The sequence below is a fragment of the Eriocheir sinensis genome, chromosome 66, assembly GCF_024679095.1.
Source record: "Eriocheir sinensis breed Jianghai 21 chromosome 66, ASM2467909v1, whole genome shotgun sequence".
Taxonomy (NCBI): domain Eukaryota; kingdom Metazoa; phylum Arthropoda; class Malacostraca; order Decapoda; family Varunidae; genus Eriocheir; species Eriocheir sinensis.
The window spans coordinates 1,514,051-1,530,465 of NC_066574.1; the positions used below are offsets into that span (position 1 = coordinate 1,514,051).

Genomic DNA, 16,415 nt, shown 5'->3' on the forward strand with positions numbered 1-16,415 from the left:
CTAAAATAGTCAGTCAAACCACAAATATACTGATTTCCATTTCTAGATTTTGGGAGTGGCCCAATAAGGTCCATCCCCACCTGTTTCCAAACACCACTGGGAACTGGAACTGGATGCAGTTCAGGGGCTTGCATTGGTGGTTTATTAGAATTTCTCTGACATCTGTCACACTTACTAATAAACTTCGATACATCATTTTTCATGCCTTTCCAGAAATATTTTTGTGATATTTTATTGAACATTTTGTCTCTTCCAAAGTGTCCTGATACTGGATTATCATGACAAGCTTGAATTAGCCTTTCTTTATCTTTAATCAACACAACTTTTTTCGGAATGTTTTCAGTTCCACCCTTTCGTTTATGATATAATTCTTCATTCTGCACAAGAAATGGTCCACTTTTTCCTGATGTCACGCTTTTTTTCCTTATTTGCACTTTCGGGGTATTTCCCATACTTCAGATAATTCCATATGTCATTATACTTGGTATCCTCCATAATTCACATCGTATAGTCCTCCACCAACTGCTCCACAGTGCTCCCACCACCACTGACTGCCCGAGTGTACTGACACAATGACTGGCGGAAGTGGCGGCTGCCATCTTTGCCGAACCACCAACTGCTCCACGTATAGTTGTACAGTTCTACACTAACTGCTCCACAGCTCTCCCACCACCACTGACTGCCCGACTGTCCAACCACTAATTGCCGAACTACTAACTGCTCCACAATTACTACATTAGAGGGTAAAATTCAGCCCACAGGAAGAAATATAGGAAAGGGGGGAATTGTAGCCCAGAGGGGGGAATGGTATCCTGGGTTACTCTTCCCCCTCGGGAAAATTATCCTAGGACACTTTTCCCGGGGGGGGAGGATTGGTCGGGGGGAAAGTCAGACTGGTACACCGGTTTAAGGATTAATTCAAAAGCTTTAGATAGACAGGAAAGTAAAACTATAGGGCGGTAGTTTGAGGGATTGGAACGGTCACCCTTCTTAGGCACAGGCTGTACGAAGGCATACTTCCAGTAGGAAGGAAAGGTAGATGTTGATAGGCAGAGACGAAAGAGTTTGACCAGGCAGGGTGTCAGCACGGAAGTACAGATGTTAAGGACAATAGGAGGCACTCCATCAGGTCCATAAGCCTTCTGAGAGTTGAGGCCAGAGAGGGCATAGAAAACATCATTAGGAAGAATCTTAATAATAGGCATAAAGAAGTCAGAGAGGGGATGAGTGGGAAAAATATGCCCGGAAAGTTTGAGCGAAAAGTTCAGCCTTAGAGACAGATGAGACGGCAGTGCTGCCGTCAGGGTTAAGGAGAGGAGAGAAAGAGGAAGAAGTGAAATTAGAGGAGATATTTTTGGCTAGATGCCAGAAGTCCCGGGAAGAATTAGAGAAAGCAAGCTTTTGGCATTCTCTATTAATGAACGAGCTTTTGGTAAGTCGGAGAATAGATTTGGCATGATTCCGGGCAGAAATATAAAGATGATGGTTAACAGGAGTGCGAAGGCTCTGGAACCTTTTGTGAGCTGCCTCTCTATCTTTAATAGCACGAGAACAAGCATGACTAAACCAAGGCGTTTTAGCTTGGTTTTTCTAATTCTTCCCGTGACTTCTGGCATCTAGCCAAAAACATCTCCCCCAACTTCACTTCTTCATCTTTCCTTCCTCTCCTTAGTCCTGACGATAACACCGCCGTCTCATATATCTCTAAGGCTAAACTCTTATCTCAAACTTTCTCTAAAAACTCCACTCTGAACGATTCAGGGCATATTCCTCCTACTCACCCCCCCCTCTGTCTCCTTTATGCCTGTTATTAAGATTCTTAAGAATGATGTTTCCTATGCCCTCTCTGGCCTCAATCCTTAGAAGGCTTATGGATCTGATGGAGTGCCTCCTATTGTCCTTAAAAACTGTGCATCCGTGCTGACACCCTGCCTGGTTAAACTCTTTCGCCTCTGCCTGTCAACATCTACCTCTCCTTCCTGCTGGAAGTATGCCTTCATACAGCATGTGCCTAAGAAGGGTGACCGTTCCAATCCCTCAAACTATCGTCCTATAGCTTTGCTTTCTTGTCTATCTAAAGCTTTTGAATCAATCCTTAACCGGAAGATTCAAAAGCACCTTTCCACTTCTGACCTATCTGATCGCCAGTATGGGTTCCGCAAGGGGCGTTCAACTGGTGATCTCCTTGCCTTCCTAACTGATTCTTGGTCATCCTCTCTTAGCCGTTTCGGTGAAACCTTTGCTATTGCGCTGGACATATCAAAAGCTTTTGATAGGGTCTGGCACAAATCTTTGCTTTCCAAACTACCCTCCTACGGTTTTTATCCTTCTCTCTGTACCTTTATCTCCAGTTTCCTCTCTGACCGTTCTATTTCTGCTGTGGTAGACGGTCACTGTTTTTCCCTCAACCTATTAATAGTGGTGTTCCGCAGGGTTCTGTCCTATCTCCCACTCTCTTTCTGTTGTTCATTGATGATCTTCTTTCCAAAACGAACTGTCCTATCCATTCTTACGCCGATGACTCTACTATGCATTACTCAACTTCTTTTAATAGAAGACCCACCCAGCAGGAACTAAATGATTCCAGGCTGGAGGCGGCAGAACGCTTAGCCTTAGACCTTACTATTATTTTCGATTGGGGCAAGAAGTAATTGGTGTCCTTCAACGCCTCAAAAACACAGTTTCTCCACCTATCCACTCGACACAATCTTCCAGACAACTATCCCCTATTCTTTGACAACACTCAGCTATCACCTTCTTCAACACTAAACATCCTCGGTCTATCCTTAACTCAAAATCTCAACTGGAAACTTTATATCTCTTCTCTTACTAAATCAGCTTCCTCGAGGCTGGGCGTTCTGTACCGTCTCCGCCAGTTCTTCTCCCCCGCACAGCTGCTATCCATTTACAGGGGCCTTGTCCGCCCTCGTATTTTTTTTTTTTTTTTTGACAGCAAAGGAGACAGCTCAAGGGTACAAAAAAGTAAACATTAATAAAAAAAAAAGCCCGCTACTCGCTGCTCCTAAAAAGAATCCAAAGAGGTGACCGAAAGATAGGTCAGTTTCGGGAGGAGAGGTGTCCTGATACCCTCCTCTTGAAAGAGTTCAAGTCGTAGGCAGGAGGAAATACAGATGAAGGAAGATTGTTCCAGAGTTTACCAGCGTGAGGGATGAAAGAGTGAAGATGCTGGTTAACTCTTGCATAAGGGGTTTGGACAGTATAGGGATGAGCATGAGTAGAAAGTCGAGTATGCAGTTAGCAAGTTCAGAAGAGCAGTCAGCGTGGAAATATCGATAGAAGATAGAAAGAGAGGCAACATTGCGGCGGAATTTAAGAGGTAGAAGACTATCAGTATGAGGAGGAGAGCTGATGAGACGAAGAGCCTTTGCCTCCACTCTGTCCAGAAGAGCTGTGAGGGAGCCCACACATGAGATGCATACTCCATACGAGGGGGGACAAGGCCCCTGTATATGGACAGCAACTGTGCAGGGGAGAAGAACTGGCGGAGACGGTACAGAACGCCCAGCCTCGAGGAAGCTGATTTAGTAAGAGATGAGATATGAAGTTTCCAGTTGAGATTTTGAGTTAAGGATAGACCGAGGATGTTTAGTGTTGAGGAAGGTGATACCTGGGTGTTGTCAACGAATAGGGGATAGTTGTTTGGAAGATTATGTCGAGTGGATAGGTGGAGAAACTGTGTTTTTGAGGCGTTGAAGGACACCAGGTTCTTCTTGCCCCAATCGGAAATAATAGTAAGGTCTGAGGCTAAGCGTTCTGCAGCCTCCAGCCTTGAGTCGTTAATTTCCTGAAGGGTGGGTCTTCTATTAAAAGAAGTTGAATAATGCAGAGTGGAATCATCGGCGTAGGAATGGATAGGACAGTTCGTTTTGGAAAGAAGATCATCAATGAACAACAGAAAAAGAGTGGGAGATAGGACAGAACCCTGTGGGACACCACTGTTAATAGATTTAGGGGAAGAACAGTGACCGTCTACCACGGCAGAAATAGAACGGTCAGAAAGGAAACTGGAGATAAATGTACAGAGAGAAGGATAGAAACCGTAGGAGGGTAGTTTGGCAAGCAAAGATTTGTGCCAGACCCTATCAAAAGCTTTTGATATGTCCAGCGCAATAGCAAAAGTTTCACCGAAACGGCTAAGAGAGGATGACCAAGAGTCAGTTAAGGTTAGGAGATCACCAGTAGAACCTTGCGGAACCCATACTGGCGATCAGATAGAAGGTCAGAAGTGGAAAGGTGGTTTTGAATCTTCCGGTTAAGGATTGATTCAAAAGCTTTAGATAGACAAGAAAGTAAAGTAATAGGACGGTAGTTTGAGGGATTGGAGCGGTCACCCTTCTTAGGTACAGGCTGTATGAAGGCATACTTCCAGCAAGAAGGAAAGGTAGATGTTGACAGGCAGGCGAAAGAGTTTGACCAGGCAGGGTGACAGCACGGAGGCACAGTTTTTAAGGACAATAGGAGGAACTCCATCAGGTCCATAAGCCTTCTGAGGATTGAGGCCAGAGAGGGCATAGAAAGCATCATTTTGAAGAATCTTTATAACAGGCATAAAGGAGTCAGAGGGGGGATGAGTAGGAGGAATATGCCCAGAATCGTCCAGAGTGGAGTTTTTAGAAAAAGTTTGAGAGAAGAGTTCAGCCTTAGAGATAGATGAGACGGCAGTGTTGCCGTCAGGACTGAGGAGTGGAGGGAAAGATGAAGAAGTGAAGTTGGAGGAGATGTTTTTGGCTAGATGCCAGAAGTCACGGGAAGAGTTAGAGAAAGCAAGGTTTTGACATTTTCTATTAATGAAAGAATTTTTGGTTAGTCGGAGAATAGATTTGGCACGATTTCGGGCAGAAATGTAAAGTTCATAATTAGCATTAGTTTGAAGGCTCTGGTATCTTTTGTGAGCTACCTCTCTATCATTGACAGCACGAGAACAAGCGTGATTAAACCAAGGCTGGAGCATGCATCTCACGTGTGGGGGGGGCTCCACTCACACAGCTCTCTTGGACAGAGTGGAGTCTAAGGCTCTTCGTCTCATCAGCTCTCCTTCTCTTACTGATAGTCTTCTACCTCTTAAATTTCGCAGCCATGTTGCCTCTCTTTCTATCTTCTATCGATATTTTCATGCTGACTGCTCTTCTGAACTTGCTAACTGCATGCCTCCCCCCCCCCCCGCGGCCTAGCCACACTCGACTTTCTACTCAGGCTCATCCCTTTACTGTCCAAATCCCTTACGCAAGAGTTAACCAGCAACTTCACTCTTTCATCCCTTACGCTGGTAAACTCTGGAACAATCTTCCTTCGTGTGTATCTCCTCCTGCCTACGACTTGAACTCTTTCAAGAGGAGGGTATCAGGATACCTCTCCTCCCGAAATTGACCTATCTTTCGGCCACTCCTCTAACTCTTTTTAAAAGCAGTGAGTAGCGGGGTTTTTTTTTACATTTGTTACCTTTTTTTTATGCCCTTGAACTGACTCCTCTGCTGTAAAAAAAAAAAAAGAGAGAGAAGTAGAGAAAGAACGTGGAATGTATACCTCCTTTCCAGAGACAATCACCTCTGTGATGCGCTGGGCACACACAGAGGGGTCTCTCTCCTGGAAGCAGTAATCATTCCACGGGAAATCGGAAAAGTACATCCTCAGGTCGTTCCACCGAGATGAAGCAAAATGCAAGAAGCATCGCCTCTTCGGTGGGTCCAGAGGATGTACAGGAGTGATAGTACAGGATACAGAAATAAGGTTGCGAACGGAAGAGCCCAACGGAGAGAACAGTTTGACAGAGTAAGCAGAAGGGTTAGAGCAGTGGTTCTTAACCTTTTTTGGCTGCGACCCAAAATCCTGTCCAGATCGACCATGGCGACCCTTACCTTCATAAACACTTTTTTTTATATTCTAAAATACTTGTGCTTGTAAAAACGTGTGACAGAAAAAAAATCATATGCAGAGATTTTTATTGATACAAGTAGATCCATGAGAAATAAAACAGTGCAGTAGGATTTACTAGAATCAAAATCAAAATGTTTCATAATATAAAATGAAATGTATAATTAGGCTATAATTTACCGTTGTGGAAAAGAGAAATTATTCCTACAATCCTACTTGACATGAGATATAGTATTAAAATCAATGGGATCCTTGACACTGGATTGTTTTCGTCAGCTCTTCAAATCTGGGTGATTTTGATGATAGGCTGCATCTTAGGTCATCCTCTGGTTGCAAACGGTTTCTGTATTTTGTCTTTGTGACTGTGAGGGCTGAAAATCCTGCCTCACACAGGAAAGTTGTAGCAAAGGGAATTAGCGTTTTCAGGGCTTCACCTCCAAGATTGGGCTTTTCTTTATAAACTTTGATCCAAAATGAACTCAATGATTCATTTTGCCTTTTGAAATCGTAATGAAGTGTTTTGTCATTCTGGATCTCAATAAGCTCCTCCTGTAGCTTGTTCATGTTTGCAATTTCATCAGGTAGGTCTTCAGCTTCAATGTTGAAGGGGTTTCTTACCCAACTGTAGTTGAGCGTGTTTTCTGGAATGTAATGATCAAACTGTCTAATTAGTTTGGATATATGTCCCTCAATAATGCCTTGGACTTGGATGAGAGAAAATCTTTCATCCTCCAGGAGTAGGCTCAACGATGGAAATGATGCAGTCTTTCCAGATTTGATTTGATTCATCCACAACTTCAGTTTCCTTTTGAATGCTAATAGTTTCTCAGAAAGCCCAACCAATGTCTGATCGCGACCTTGCATAATAAGTCTACATATCCTTAGTGACCCATTCAAATGGCTTGGCGACCCAACTTTGGGTCGCGACCCAGGGGTTAAGAACCACTGGGTTAGAGGTAAGGAAGAGGTCTAGTATGTTGGGCCTGTCTCCAAGACGGTCGGGGATACGTGTAGGGTGCTGGACCAACTGCTCTAGGTCGTTGAGGAGAGCAAAGTTGTAGGCTTATTCGCCAGGCTGGTCAGTGAAAGAGGATGAAAGCCAAAGCTGGTGGTGAACATTAAAATCTTCCAAGCTGGAGATTTCAGCGATGGGAGAGTGGGTCAAGATATGCTCCACTTTAGAGTTCATATAGTCAAAGAATTTTGCATAGTCAGTAGAGTTAGGTGAGAGATAAACATCACTGATGTATTTAGTGATAGAATGACAATAAAGTCTTAGCCAGATGGTGGAAAATTCAGGTCGTGATCGTGGATACGAGAACAAGTGATGTCGTTGCACACGTAGACGCAACATCTAACTTTGGATTGAAATTTAGGATAGAGATGGTAGGATTATCTTACTGATAGTCTTCTACCTCTTAAATTCCGCCGCGATGTTGCCTCTCTTTCTATCTTCTATCGTTATTTTCACGCTGACTGCTCTTCTGAACTTGCTAACTGCATGCCTCCCCCCCTCCCACGGCCACGCTGCACACGACTTTCTTCTCATGCTCATCCCTTTACTGTCCAAATCCCTTACGCACGAGTTAACCAGCATCTTCACTCTTTCATCCCTCACGCTGGTAAACTCTGGAACAATCTTCCTTCATCTTTATTTCCTCCTGCCTACGACTTGAACTCTTTCAAGAAGAGGGTATCAAGACACCTCTCCTCCCGAAATTGACCCCTCTTTCGGCCACGTCTTTGGATTCTTTTTAGGAGTAGCGAGTAGCGGGCTTTTTTATTATTGTTTCCTTTTTTGTGTGCCTTTGAGCTGTCTCCTTTGTTGTAAAAAAAAAAAAATCATCTCCCCTCTGACTCCTTTATTCCTGTTATTAAGATTCTTCGGAATGATGTTTTCTATGCCATCTCTGGCCTCGACGCTCAGAAGGCTTATGGACCTGATGGAGTGAATCCTATTGTCCTAAAAACTGTGCCTCCGTGCTGACACCCTGCTTGGTTAAACTCTTTCGCCTCTGCCTATCAGCATCTACCTTTCCTTCATGTTGGAAGTACGCCTTCATACAGCCTGTGCCTAAGAAGGGTGACCGTTCCAATCCCTCAAACTACCGCCCTATAGCTTTACTTTCCTGTCTGTCTAAAGCTTTTGAATCAATCTTTAACCGGAAGATTCAAAAGCACCTTTCCTTCTTTCTGATCGCCAATAAGGGTTCCGTAATGGGCGTTCTACTGGCGATCTTCTTGCTCTCTTAACTGACTCTTGGTCATCCTCTCTTAGCTGTTTCGGTGAAACTTTCTCAGTTGCGCTAGACATATCGAAAGCTTTCGATAGAGTCTAGCACAAGTCTTTGCTTTCTAAACTGCCCTCTTTCGGATTATGTCCCTTTCTCTGTTCCTTTATCTCCAGTTTCCTTTCCGGCCGCTCTATCTCTGCTGTGGTAGACGGTCACTGTTCTTCCCCTAAACCTATCAACAGTGGTGTTCCACAGGGCTTTGGCCTATCACCCACTCTCTTCCTGTTATTCTTCAATGATCTTCTTTCCATAACAAACTGTCCAATCCACTCATACGCTGATGCCTCCACTCTACATTATTCAACTTCTTTCAACAGAAGACATGACTCCAGACTGGAGGCTGCAAAACGCTTAACCTCAGACCTTGTTCTCATTTCCGATTGGGGTAAAAGGAACCGTGTGTCCTTCAAAGTCTCAAAAACCCAATTTCTCCATCTATCAACTCGACACAATCTTCCAAACACCTATCCCCTATTCTTCGACAACACTCAGCTGTCACCTTCTTCTACACTAAACATCCTCGGTCTATCCTTAATTCAAAATATTAACTGGAAACTTCACATATCCTTTCTCACTAAATCAGCTTCCTCGAGTTTGGGTGTTCTGTATCGTCTCCGCCGGTTCTTCTCCCCTGCACAGTTGCAATCCATATACAGGGGCCTTGTCCGCCCTCGTATGGCGTATGCATCTCACGTGTGGGGGGGGCTCCACTCACACAGCTCTCTTGGACAGAGTGGAGTCTAAGGCTCTTCGTCTCATCACCTCTCCTCCTCTTACTGATATTCTTATACCTCTTAAATTCCGCCGCCATGTTGAATCTCTTTCTATCTTCTATCGATATTTTCACGCTGACTGCTCTTCTGAACTTGTGGCCTGCATGCCTCCCCCCAAATCCCTTACGCACGAGTTAACCAGCATTTTCACTCTTTCATCTCTCACGTTGGTAAACTCTGGAACAATCTTCCTTCATCTGTATTTCCTCCTGCCTACGACTTGAACTCTTTCAAGAAGAGGCTATCGGGACACCTCTCCTCCCGAAAATAACCTATCTTTCGGCCACTCCTCTGAACTCTTTTCAGGAGCGGTGAGTAGCGGGCTTTTTTTTTTCATTATTTTTCCCTTTTTATTATTTTGCCCTTGAACTGTCGCCTTTGCTGTAAAAAAAAAAAATGAGTAGTGATGTCAGTAAGTTTGCAGATGATCTGAAGAGTAATTGAGTCGGATCAAGATGATCAGGATAAACTAAACAGATTGTATGACTGGGCGGATAAATGACAGATGGAGTTCAATGTAGGGAAGTGCAGTATTCTGAGTGTAGGTAGGAACAACCCCAAACGTAACTATTGCTTAAATGACACTCACAAGCAGTTCTGGGTGCGAGAGGGATTTAGGGGTCTTAGTGAGATCTGATCTCCGTCCAAGTGCACAATGCATTCAAGCTACAAATCGAGCAAACAGGGTACTGGGATTTATTTCAAGGAGCGTAAGCGACAGAAGCGCCGAAGTCTTCCTCAAACTATATTTAGCATTAGTTAGGCCTCATCTTGATTATGCGGTTCAGTTCTGGTCACCCTACTATAGAATGGATATCAAAATGTTAGAAACGGTGCAGAGGAGGATGACTAAGATGATTCAAGGGTTAAGAAACTTGCCATACGAGGAAAGACTTAAACAGTTAAACTTGCATTATCTAGAAAGGCGAAGGGTGCGTAAAGACATGATAGAGGTTTATAAATGGATGAAGGGCTTTAATAAGGGGGATATTCATAAGGTTTTGTTGGTAAGAGAACCGGGTAGGACACGTAGTAATGGGTTTAAACTGAATAAATTCAGATTCAACAGGGACATAGGCAAAAATTGGTTTACTCACAGAGTGGCAGATGAGTGGGACAAGCTGAGCACTGAGCAGTCATGTGGTGAGTGCCAATACAATTGTCACATTCAAAAATAGATTAGATAAATTCATGGACAGCGATATTAGGTGGGGTTAGATTCACGGGAGCTTAGGTTCAAAGGAGCTGCCTTGTACAGGCGTATACCGGCCTCTTGCAGACTCCTACGTTCTTATGTTCTTATGTACCACAAGACAGCATCGTATTATACCACATATTGAGACATTGCTTTGATAACGTGTCTTATTTTTCTATTTTAATATATACATGACAAGTGGCAACTCGCATGTGAATCATCGCCAGATATTAGTTGAGTAATAATGTTCATTTTCATTCGATAACATCAACATAGATTGTTAGCGTCTTATTTAAAGTTATTTCATACTCAGAAAAATACCTTGAACAATCAAACAGAGCAAAGTTTTTCCTTTAATTGCAATTTGGATCATAATATTTTTCTTCTTCTGCAGTGATAAAAAGGGTATATTGCGCTCAATGATACCCTTGCTAAGGAGGCTAGGGTAGAAAAAGGGTGGATGGGTATTAATATCACCTCGCATTGCAAATATACCCTTTATATACCCGTCATTTCTGAGTGTATAGCGCCGGTAGGCTTTCTTCAGCGGTCTGGTAGGCGGCCCCGGCCCGTCATGGCGCAGGCAAGTGTTTATAGTGGCGACATCTATTCTTGGCTCATGCTGCCCTCCGGAGCTCATTCTTGATTCACTTGGATGGTTCCCTCTAAACTCCTAGAGTCTTCAGGACAACATGTGGGTAGTCTTAGGCCACTCGGCGGTGACTGAAAAATCCCAGGTGGTAGCGGAGGACTCGAACCCACGTCGTCCAAAACGCAGTGAATGCGGGGCCCGCACGCTAACCACTTAGCCACCGCCTCCACGTTAGCCGTTAGGCTTTCTTGGGGGCCTGGTGATCAGCCCGAGCACGTCATGGGGCAGGCAAATGTTTATAGTGGCGCCATCAATTCTTGGCTCATGTTGCCCCCCGGAGCACTTTTTTTTAAATTCCCTTGAACAATTTCTCCGAGTTGATAGGTGTCCGTGAGTCCGGGTTGATAGATGGTCTTCAGCACATCATGAAGGTAGTCTTAGGGCACTCGGCGATAACTTGAAAAATCCTAGATGGTATTGGCGGAGTCGAAATCGCGTCATCCGGAACGCGGCGGAACGCTGGACCGGCACTCTAGTTAATCAGCCAGCGCCTCCCCCAACCTGTGCGGTCTTTACCTGAATAGGCTGGGGTGTTAATGAGACAAGAGGGAGACGGAAAGTGAATACACAGAAAGGGTCTTTGGTGGGCTTGCAGCACCCATCTCGCTTCCCGTATATACCTCACCGGGAGTGGCTTACACTCGTTTCGGTAGGTGTCTACCTACCTACTTATAAATAAATAAATAAATAAATATATATATATATATATATATATATATATATATATATATATATATATATATATATATATATATATATATATATATATATATATAAAACAACTGCCTTTTCACCCATATTTTATGATTTCTTATTTATTTGACGATTCACCGTAAAAAAAATATAGAAAAGAATATATTTTCCCTGTATACATTTCCGTTAATTCAGACCAGCTTGACCATCAGAAGACAAAGGGTCAATTTTCTCCATTTTTTCAATTTAAACTGCCTCATCGTACTACGTATGGGAGGAAAAACGTCATTAACTTTCTTTCCAGTACTTTTCATTTACCAGTTATTTGATCATTAATTTTTTAACGGGAACCTTCACCCCTTAATTAAATTACCATTGCCCTTATATCCTTTCAGACTAATGTCACAAGTAAGACCCCAATCTTTCTGGTGCGAGGCCTCCCTTCCGGCTTGGCCCTTACTATCAGGATCTATGCCGCCAATGCAAAGGGCCGCTCCGACGCCACCGTCCTTCCTGCTAACACGTTGCCCGAAGCAGCAGAGAAACACATTCAAGGTGAGTGAGGTTGAAGTGCATGCTCTCTCTCTCTCTCTCTCTCTCTCTCTCTCTCTCTCTCTCTCTCTCTCTCTCTCTCTCTCTCTCTCTCTCTCTCTCTCTCTCTCTCTCTCTCTCTCTCTCTCTCTCTCTCTCTCTCTCTCTCCTGTAAAACTATAAACTCTAAAATCTATATCCATCCATAAATATACTGAGTGACCCGACCCTTCGTATATTTTCCGCATGTGGCCCTCGGTTAAAAAAAGTTTGGACACCCCTGACCTAGACAGACTAAGGTGCTTTCTCTAGACTCTAGAGCGTTAAATAGCCTACTTACAGACTTGCAGCCAGATACTGAACAACTGCAAGGCATTGTGTTTTGACAAGAACAAGCAACCCATACAGCACCGCAGGGCACCGCTTCCGGCTGGCTACTGAGGCGTAAACCATAGCTGAGCCCACCAACCTTCCACCTGATGACGTCATGCGCCAGTTGATCCAAAATACGACTCGCTTTCCGGTAGACCCTGTGTCCTTTGATCCTGACTAATTCCACGTGGCGTCGAGGAGAGTTCTTGTCGGCTGGTTACCAGGCAGGAGAACCAGAGCGGAGCTGACTCCTGAGCTGTCCAGGACCTCTGAGCGTCCGACGCCTCCCTCTCAACTAGTGGACCCTTGCAGCCTCCGTCCTACCTACCGGGTCCAGAGTCTCCACGCCGGTCTGACACAACCTGTCCGTCTCGCTGGCTAACCCGTCTACCCTCACGTCACCGCCATCGGGTATTCATGCAGCTGCCATTCTGCTGAACCCGTCTCCCTCCATCAAGTGACGTCTACAAAGTAGCTGTCCATCTCTGCTGGTTCAACCGTTTACATTAACGACGTGTTTCCCGGGGACTGCAAGCCGCTGCCTAACCTCCGAGAAGCCGTCTTCTCTTCACCCGATGAACGACTCACAACCGCAGGGTCGGGCTGCCGCCTCACCTGTGTCCCAGTCTAGTGGGTGTTACGGGAGGTGTATTGGACTTATGTTAACATGCTTACACTTACACGTTTTGCTTGTTTTGTTCATATTTCCTTAGAAACCTGGTGAAGGTATAATCATCTTGGACTCGATTGAAGTAGTTGCCGACGTTCTTCTTTCTTTAATCAGTCTTACTACCATCTGATCCTTCTGGCCCTGACTACCTCCCCCCCTCTTGCCCGCTACCTACGAGTTTCACCCTCGGTGCCGGAGTAATCCCACCCCCCATTTCCTCCCATTCGATCCTTTCCGCGAAACTAGGGAAACATAGTTTTCCCTAGATCGTTAAGTGGTAGCAGCCTACCCATAGGTAACCCTAATTTTATCGGGTTTCCAATTCCCCCTCCGGTCCTTTTCACCTTGGAATACCCCTTGTGTTCTCTCTGTTGTTGTTTTTGTTGTTGTTTTTGTTGTTCCCGGACCCCCAAAGTTCATGGCATCACAGTTACTCCGGTTGATGATCGTATATTGTGAGTGAGGCTGAGGCAAATACTAGGCTTCATGTTTCTTGTTGCTGTGTACGCTCCTACCAGTGTGTGTGAAACTGAAGAAAAGGAGAGTCTTCTACGCCAAACGACTCATTAAACCAGTGTCATCCTCGGGACACCTATTGTGTTGATCTCCATGGTTATGGTACTAGGAACATACAAAGCTCTCTCCTTCAAAGATCCAGGAGGTTGAGAATTGCGGGTTCTTGTTACCAGAGACCAGAGCTTCATCATTTGGTAGATCAATGCCGGAGGAGTAGCTGAGGAGATTGACCAAATCCTCGTAGTTACTCTTTAGAATATCCAACAGTACTCCAGGGTTTTCGGGAGTGCTGTGTTCTTTGGGACTGATCATAGGCTTGTTGTTGGAAAACTCATGCTGCATGTCCGGTCAAGAACTTTGAGATGCAGCAATACTGTGTTCCATCTCGAGAGGCTGAAAGACCTGGCATTGAGAAGAGTCGCGCTGCCAGGCTCGCTGGGAATCGAGACCAATATAGGGCAATGTCAGGTAGGACTAAAGCTCTCATAAGGAGAGACAAGGAGAGGTATGTCAGGGGTCTCGGTGGGGAAGTCCAAGGCCATTTGAAGGCAAATGACCTCCGACCTGATTACCGAGCCCTGAAGAGGCTCCGCTACGCGCTTCCCCACCTGGAATTTGTACCACCAGAGCGGAGCTGCACAAAGCTGAAGGTGAAGCCATGAACCACGAGTTGCATGTGGGCTTGACCGACTTATGTCAGTCTGGCACCATTTCTTCTGACTGGATAAGGGGTTGGTCGTCCCTATCTGGAAAGGGCAATGGAACCGTTAGGACCGCAACAACTACCTTTGTAATACGCTGATCAGTGCGCCAGGCAACGTGCTTGTTCACTTATTGCTGATGCGGCTTCGCAGCTAGCTGCTGAAACTGCAGAGATCGGACCAGTCTGGGTTCATGCCTTGTAAGTCGACAGCTTTCCGGATCCTACCGCATCTATAAAACTTTAGCAGATGAGCTCGAATTTCCATCAGCAGCAGATGGACGAACGCATTTCCCGGCACAATGAGCAGTGTAATATAAATATAACTTTTTTTTTTTTTTTTACGTTGTTGCCTATTGCGCCGGTAGGCATCTTCCCGGTGGGGCCTGATGGTCGGCCCAAGGCTTCTTCCAGGTGGGGCCTGATGGTCGGCCCAGCTCTTTCTGGCGCAGGCGAGTGTTTTATAGTGGCGCCATCTTGCATTGGCTCATGCTGCCCCCCGGAACTCGTTCTTGATTCGCTTGGACGGCTTCCTCTAGAGTCCGGGTTGATGGGTGGTCTTCAGGACAGCATGTGGGTAATTTTAAGCCACTCGGCGGTGACTGAAAAATCCGAGTGGTAGCGTGAGGATTCGAACCCGCGTCGTCCATCACGCGGTGAATGTGGGTCCAGTACGCTATCACTTCGGCCACCGCCTACCCTAAAACTGTTGCCTTCCTACCGTTCTTGATCTGACGAACAGACTGGGCTCACGCCTATAAAGCCAACAAGTGACCGTATTCTAGCGCTTCGTGTACTGGTGGAGCACCGACGTGAGTTTCGACAGAGGATGCTTGCAGCCTATGTCGATCTCAAGAAGGCGTTTGATTCAGTGGCTCCTGAGGCACTCTGGGATCTCCTACGCCTCCGAGTGATTCCTGCAACGACTACTGGTTTGCTGACTGATCTGTAGTCTGGGATTGATAATGCTGTGAAGTGTGTGTGTGTGGGGGGGGGGGTGTCTAGCCTTATTCCAAGGAACACGAGAGTGAGGCAGGGATGTGGTCTTGTCCCATCGCTTTTCAACACTTGTATGGACTAGGCAGATTTATTGACTAGAGTCATTGAGGATCATCTATTGACTTTGTTTCTTGACGATGATGCAGTAGCCCTTGCTGAGTCGCTGGAGGTCTTGGTGATGGCTCTCGAGGTACTGCACGAGGAGGCGGAGCACTTAGAAGTCCAGGTCTCCTGGGGCAAGAAAAATGTACAGGTGTTTTAGAGGATTAATAGATTAAACAGTGCAGTATGTTCATGCGAGTGGCGAGGACATTGATATCTCGGAAAATTTCAAATACCTTGTTAGCGTAGTTCAAAATAACGGTGGGTCTCGCCAGGAAGTCACGGCCGATTGGCTTGTCCCATGGTGTTACTGACTCGCTCACCACGAGTATATGTACTGTATAGTGTTGTCGACACCTGAGTAGGAAGACAAAGGTCAGGATCTTCAAGTCACTTGTGCTCCCTGTCTTACTCTGTGGCTGTGAGACATGGACACAAAATACGAACTTGGCGCGACGTATTGATGCCTTTGGTTATAAGGGTCTAAGAAGTACCTTGCCGACATTTTCGACCAGCTGAACAAGCTAAATTTGAAGCTTAAAGGAAGGAAAACACATATTCTCCTTTTTCAAGATAGTCTCCGGGCCTTTGTTTCCAAACAGCAGAACTGGCGTCGGAAAACCAATCTTGGAAACATCGCTATGTTCGAAAAACTTTCTGGAGTGATGGATGAGTCTCAGGTCTAACTGGATCATTTCCTCAAGGATGAGATTACTGAACATCTTCAGTCTCTAGAAAAGGAATTCGAGCGATACTTCCCAGAGCTATCAGAAAAACAGGAGACCTTGGTCAGGAACCCATTCTGTACTGCACTTGATGTATCCAGCATCCCAGATGAGATGAAATCGGTGACTCAGTTCTGGTGCACTATGTATCAATCATACTCCAAAGTCAGCATGATAGCCTTACGTGTCCGTATTTCATTTGTTTCTACCTACTTGTGTGAGGCACGATTTTCAACTTTTGTCAATATAAAAACGAAGAATAAGAACAGATTGGATGTTGGAGATGACATGAGACTAGCTC

At 45.1% G+C, this 16,415-nt stretch overlaps 1 protein-coding gene across 1 annotated transcript in view; it reads left to right on the plus strand.

The window, feature by feature from the left end:
- The window catches only part of LOC126987680 (neural cell adhesion molecule 2-like), a gene marked incomplete at its 5' end in the record, with an annotated part of 163,970 nt that overhangs the window by 103,966 nt on the left and 43,589 nt on the right, over positions 1-16,415 (plus strand). Inside the window, 1 exon segment of the mRNA XM_050844806.1 lies at positions 11,895-12,054. Coding sequence (XP_050700763.1) covers positions 11,895-12,054 — 160 coding nt within the window.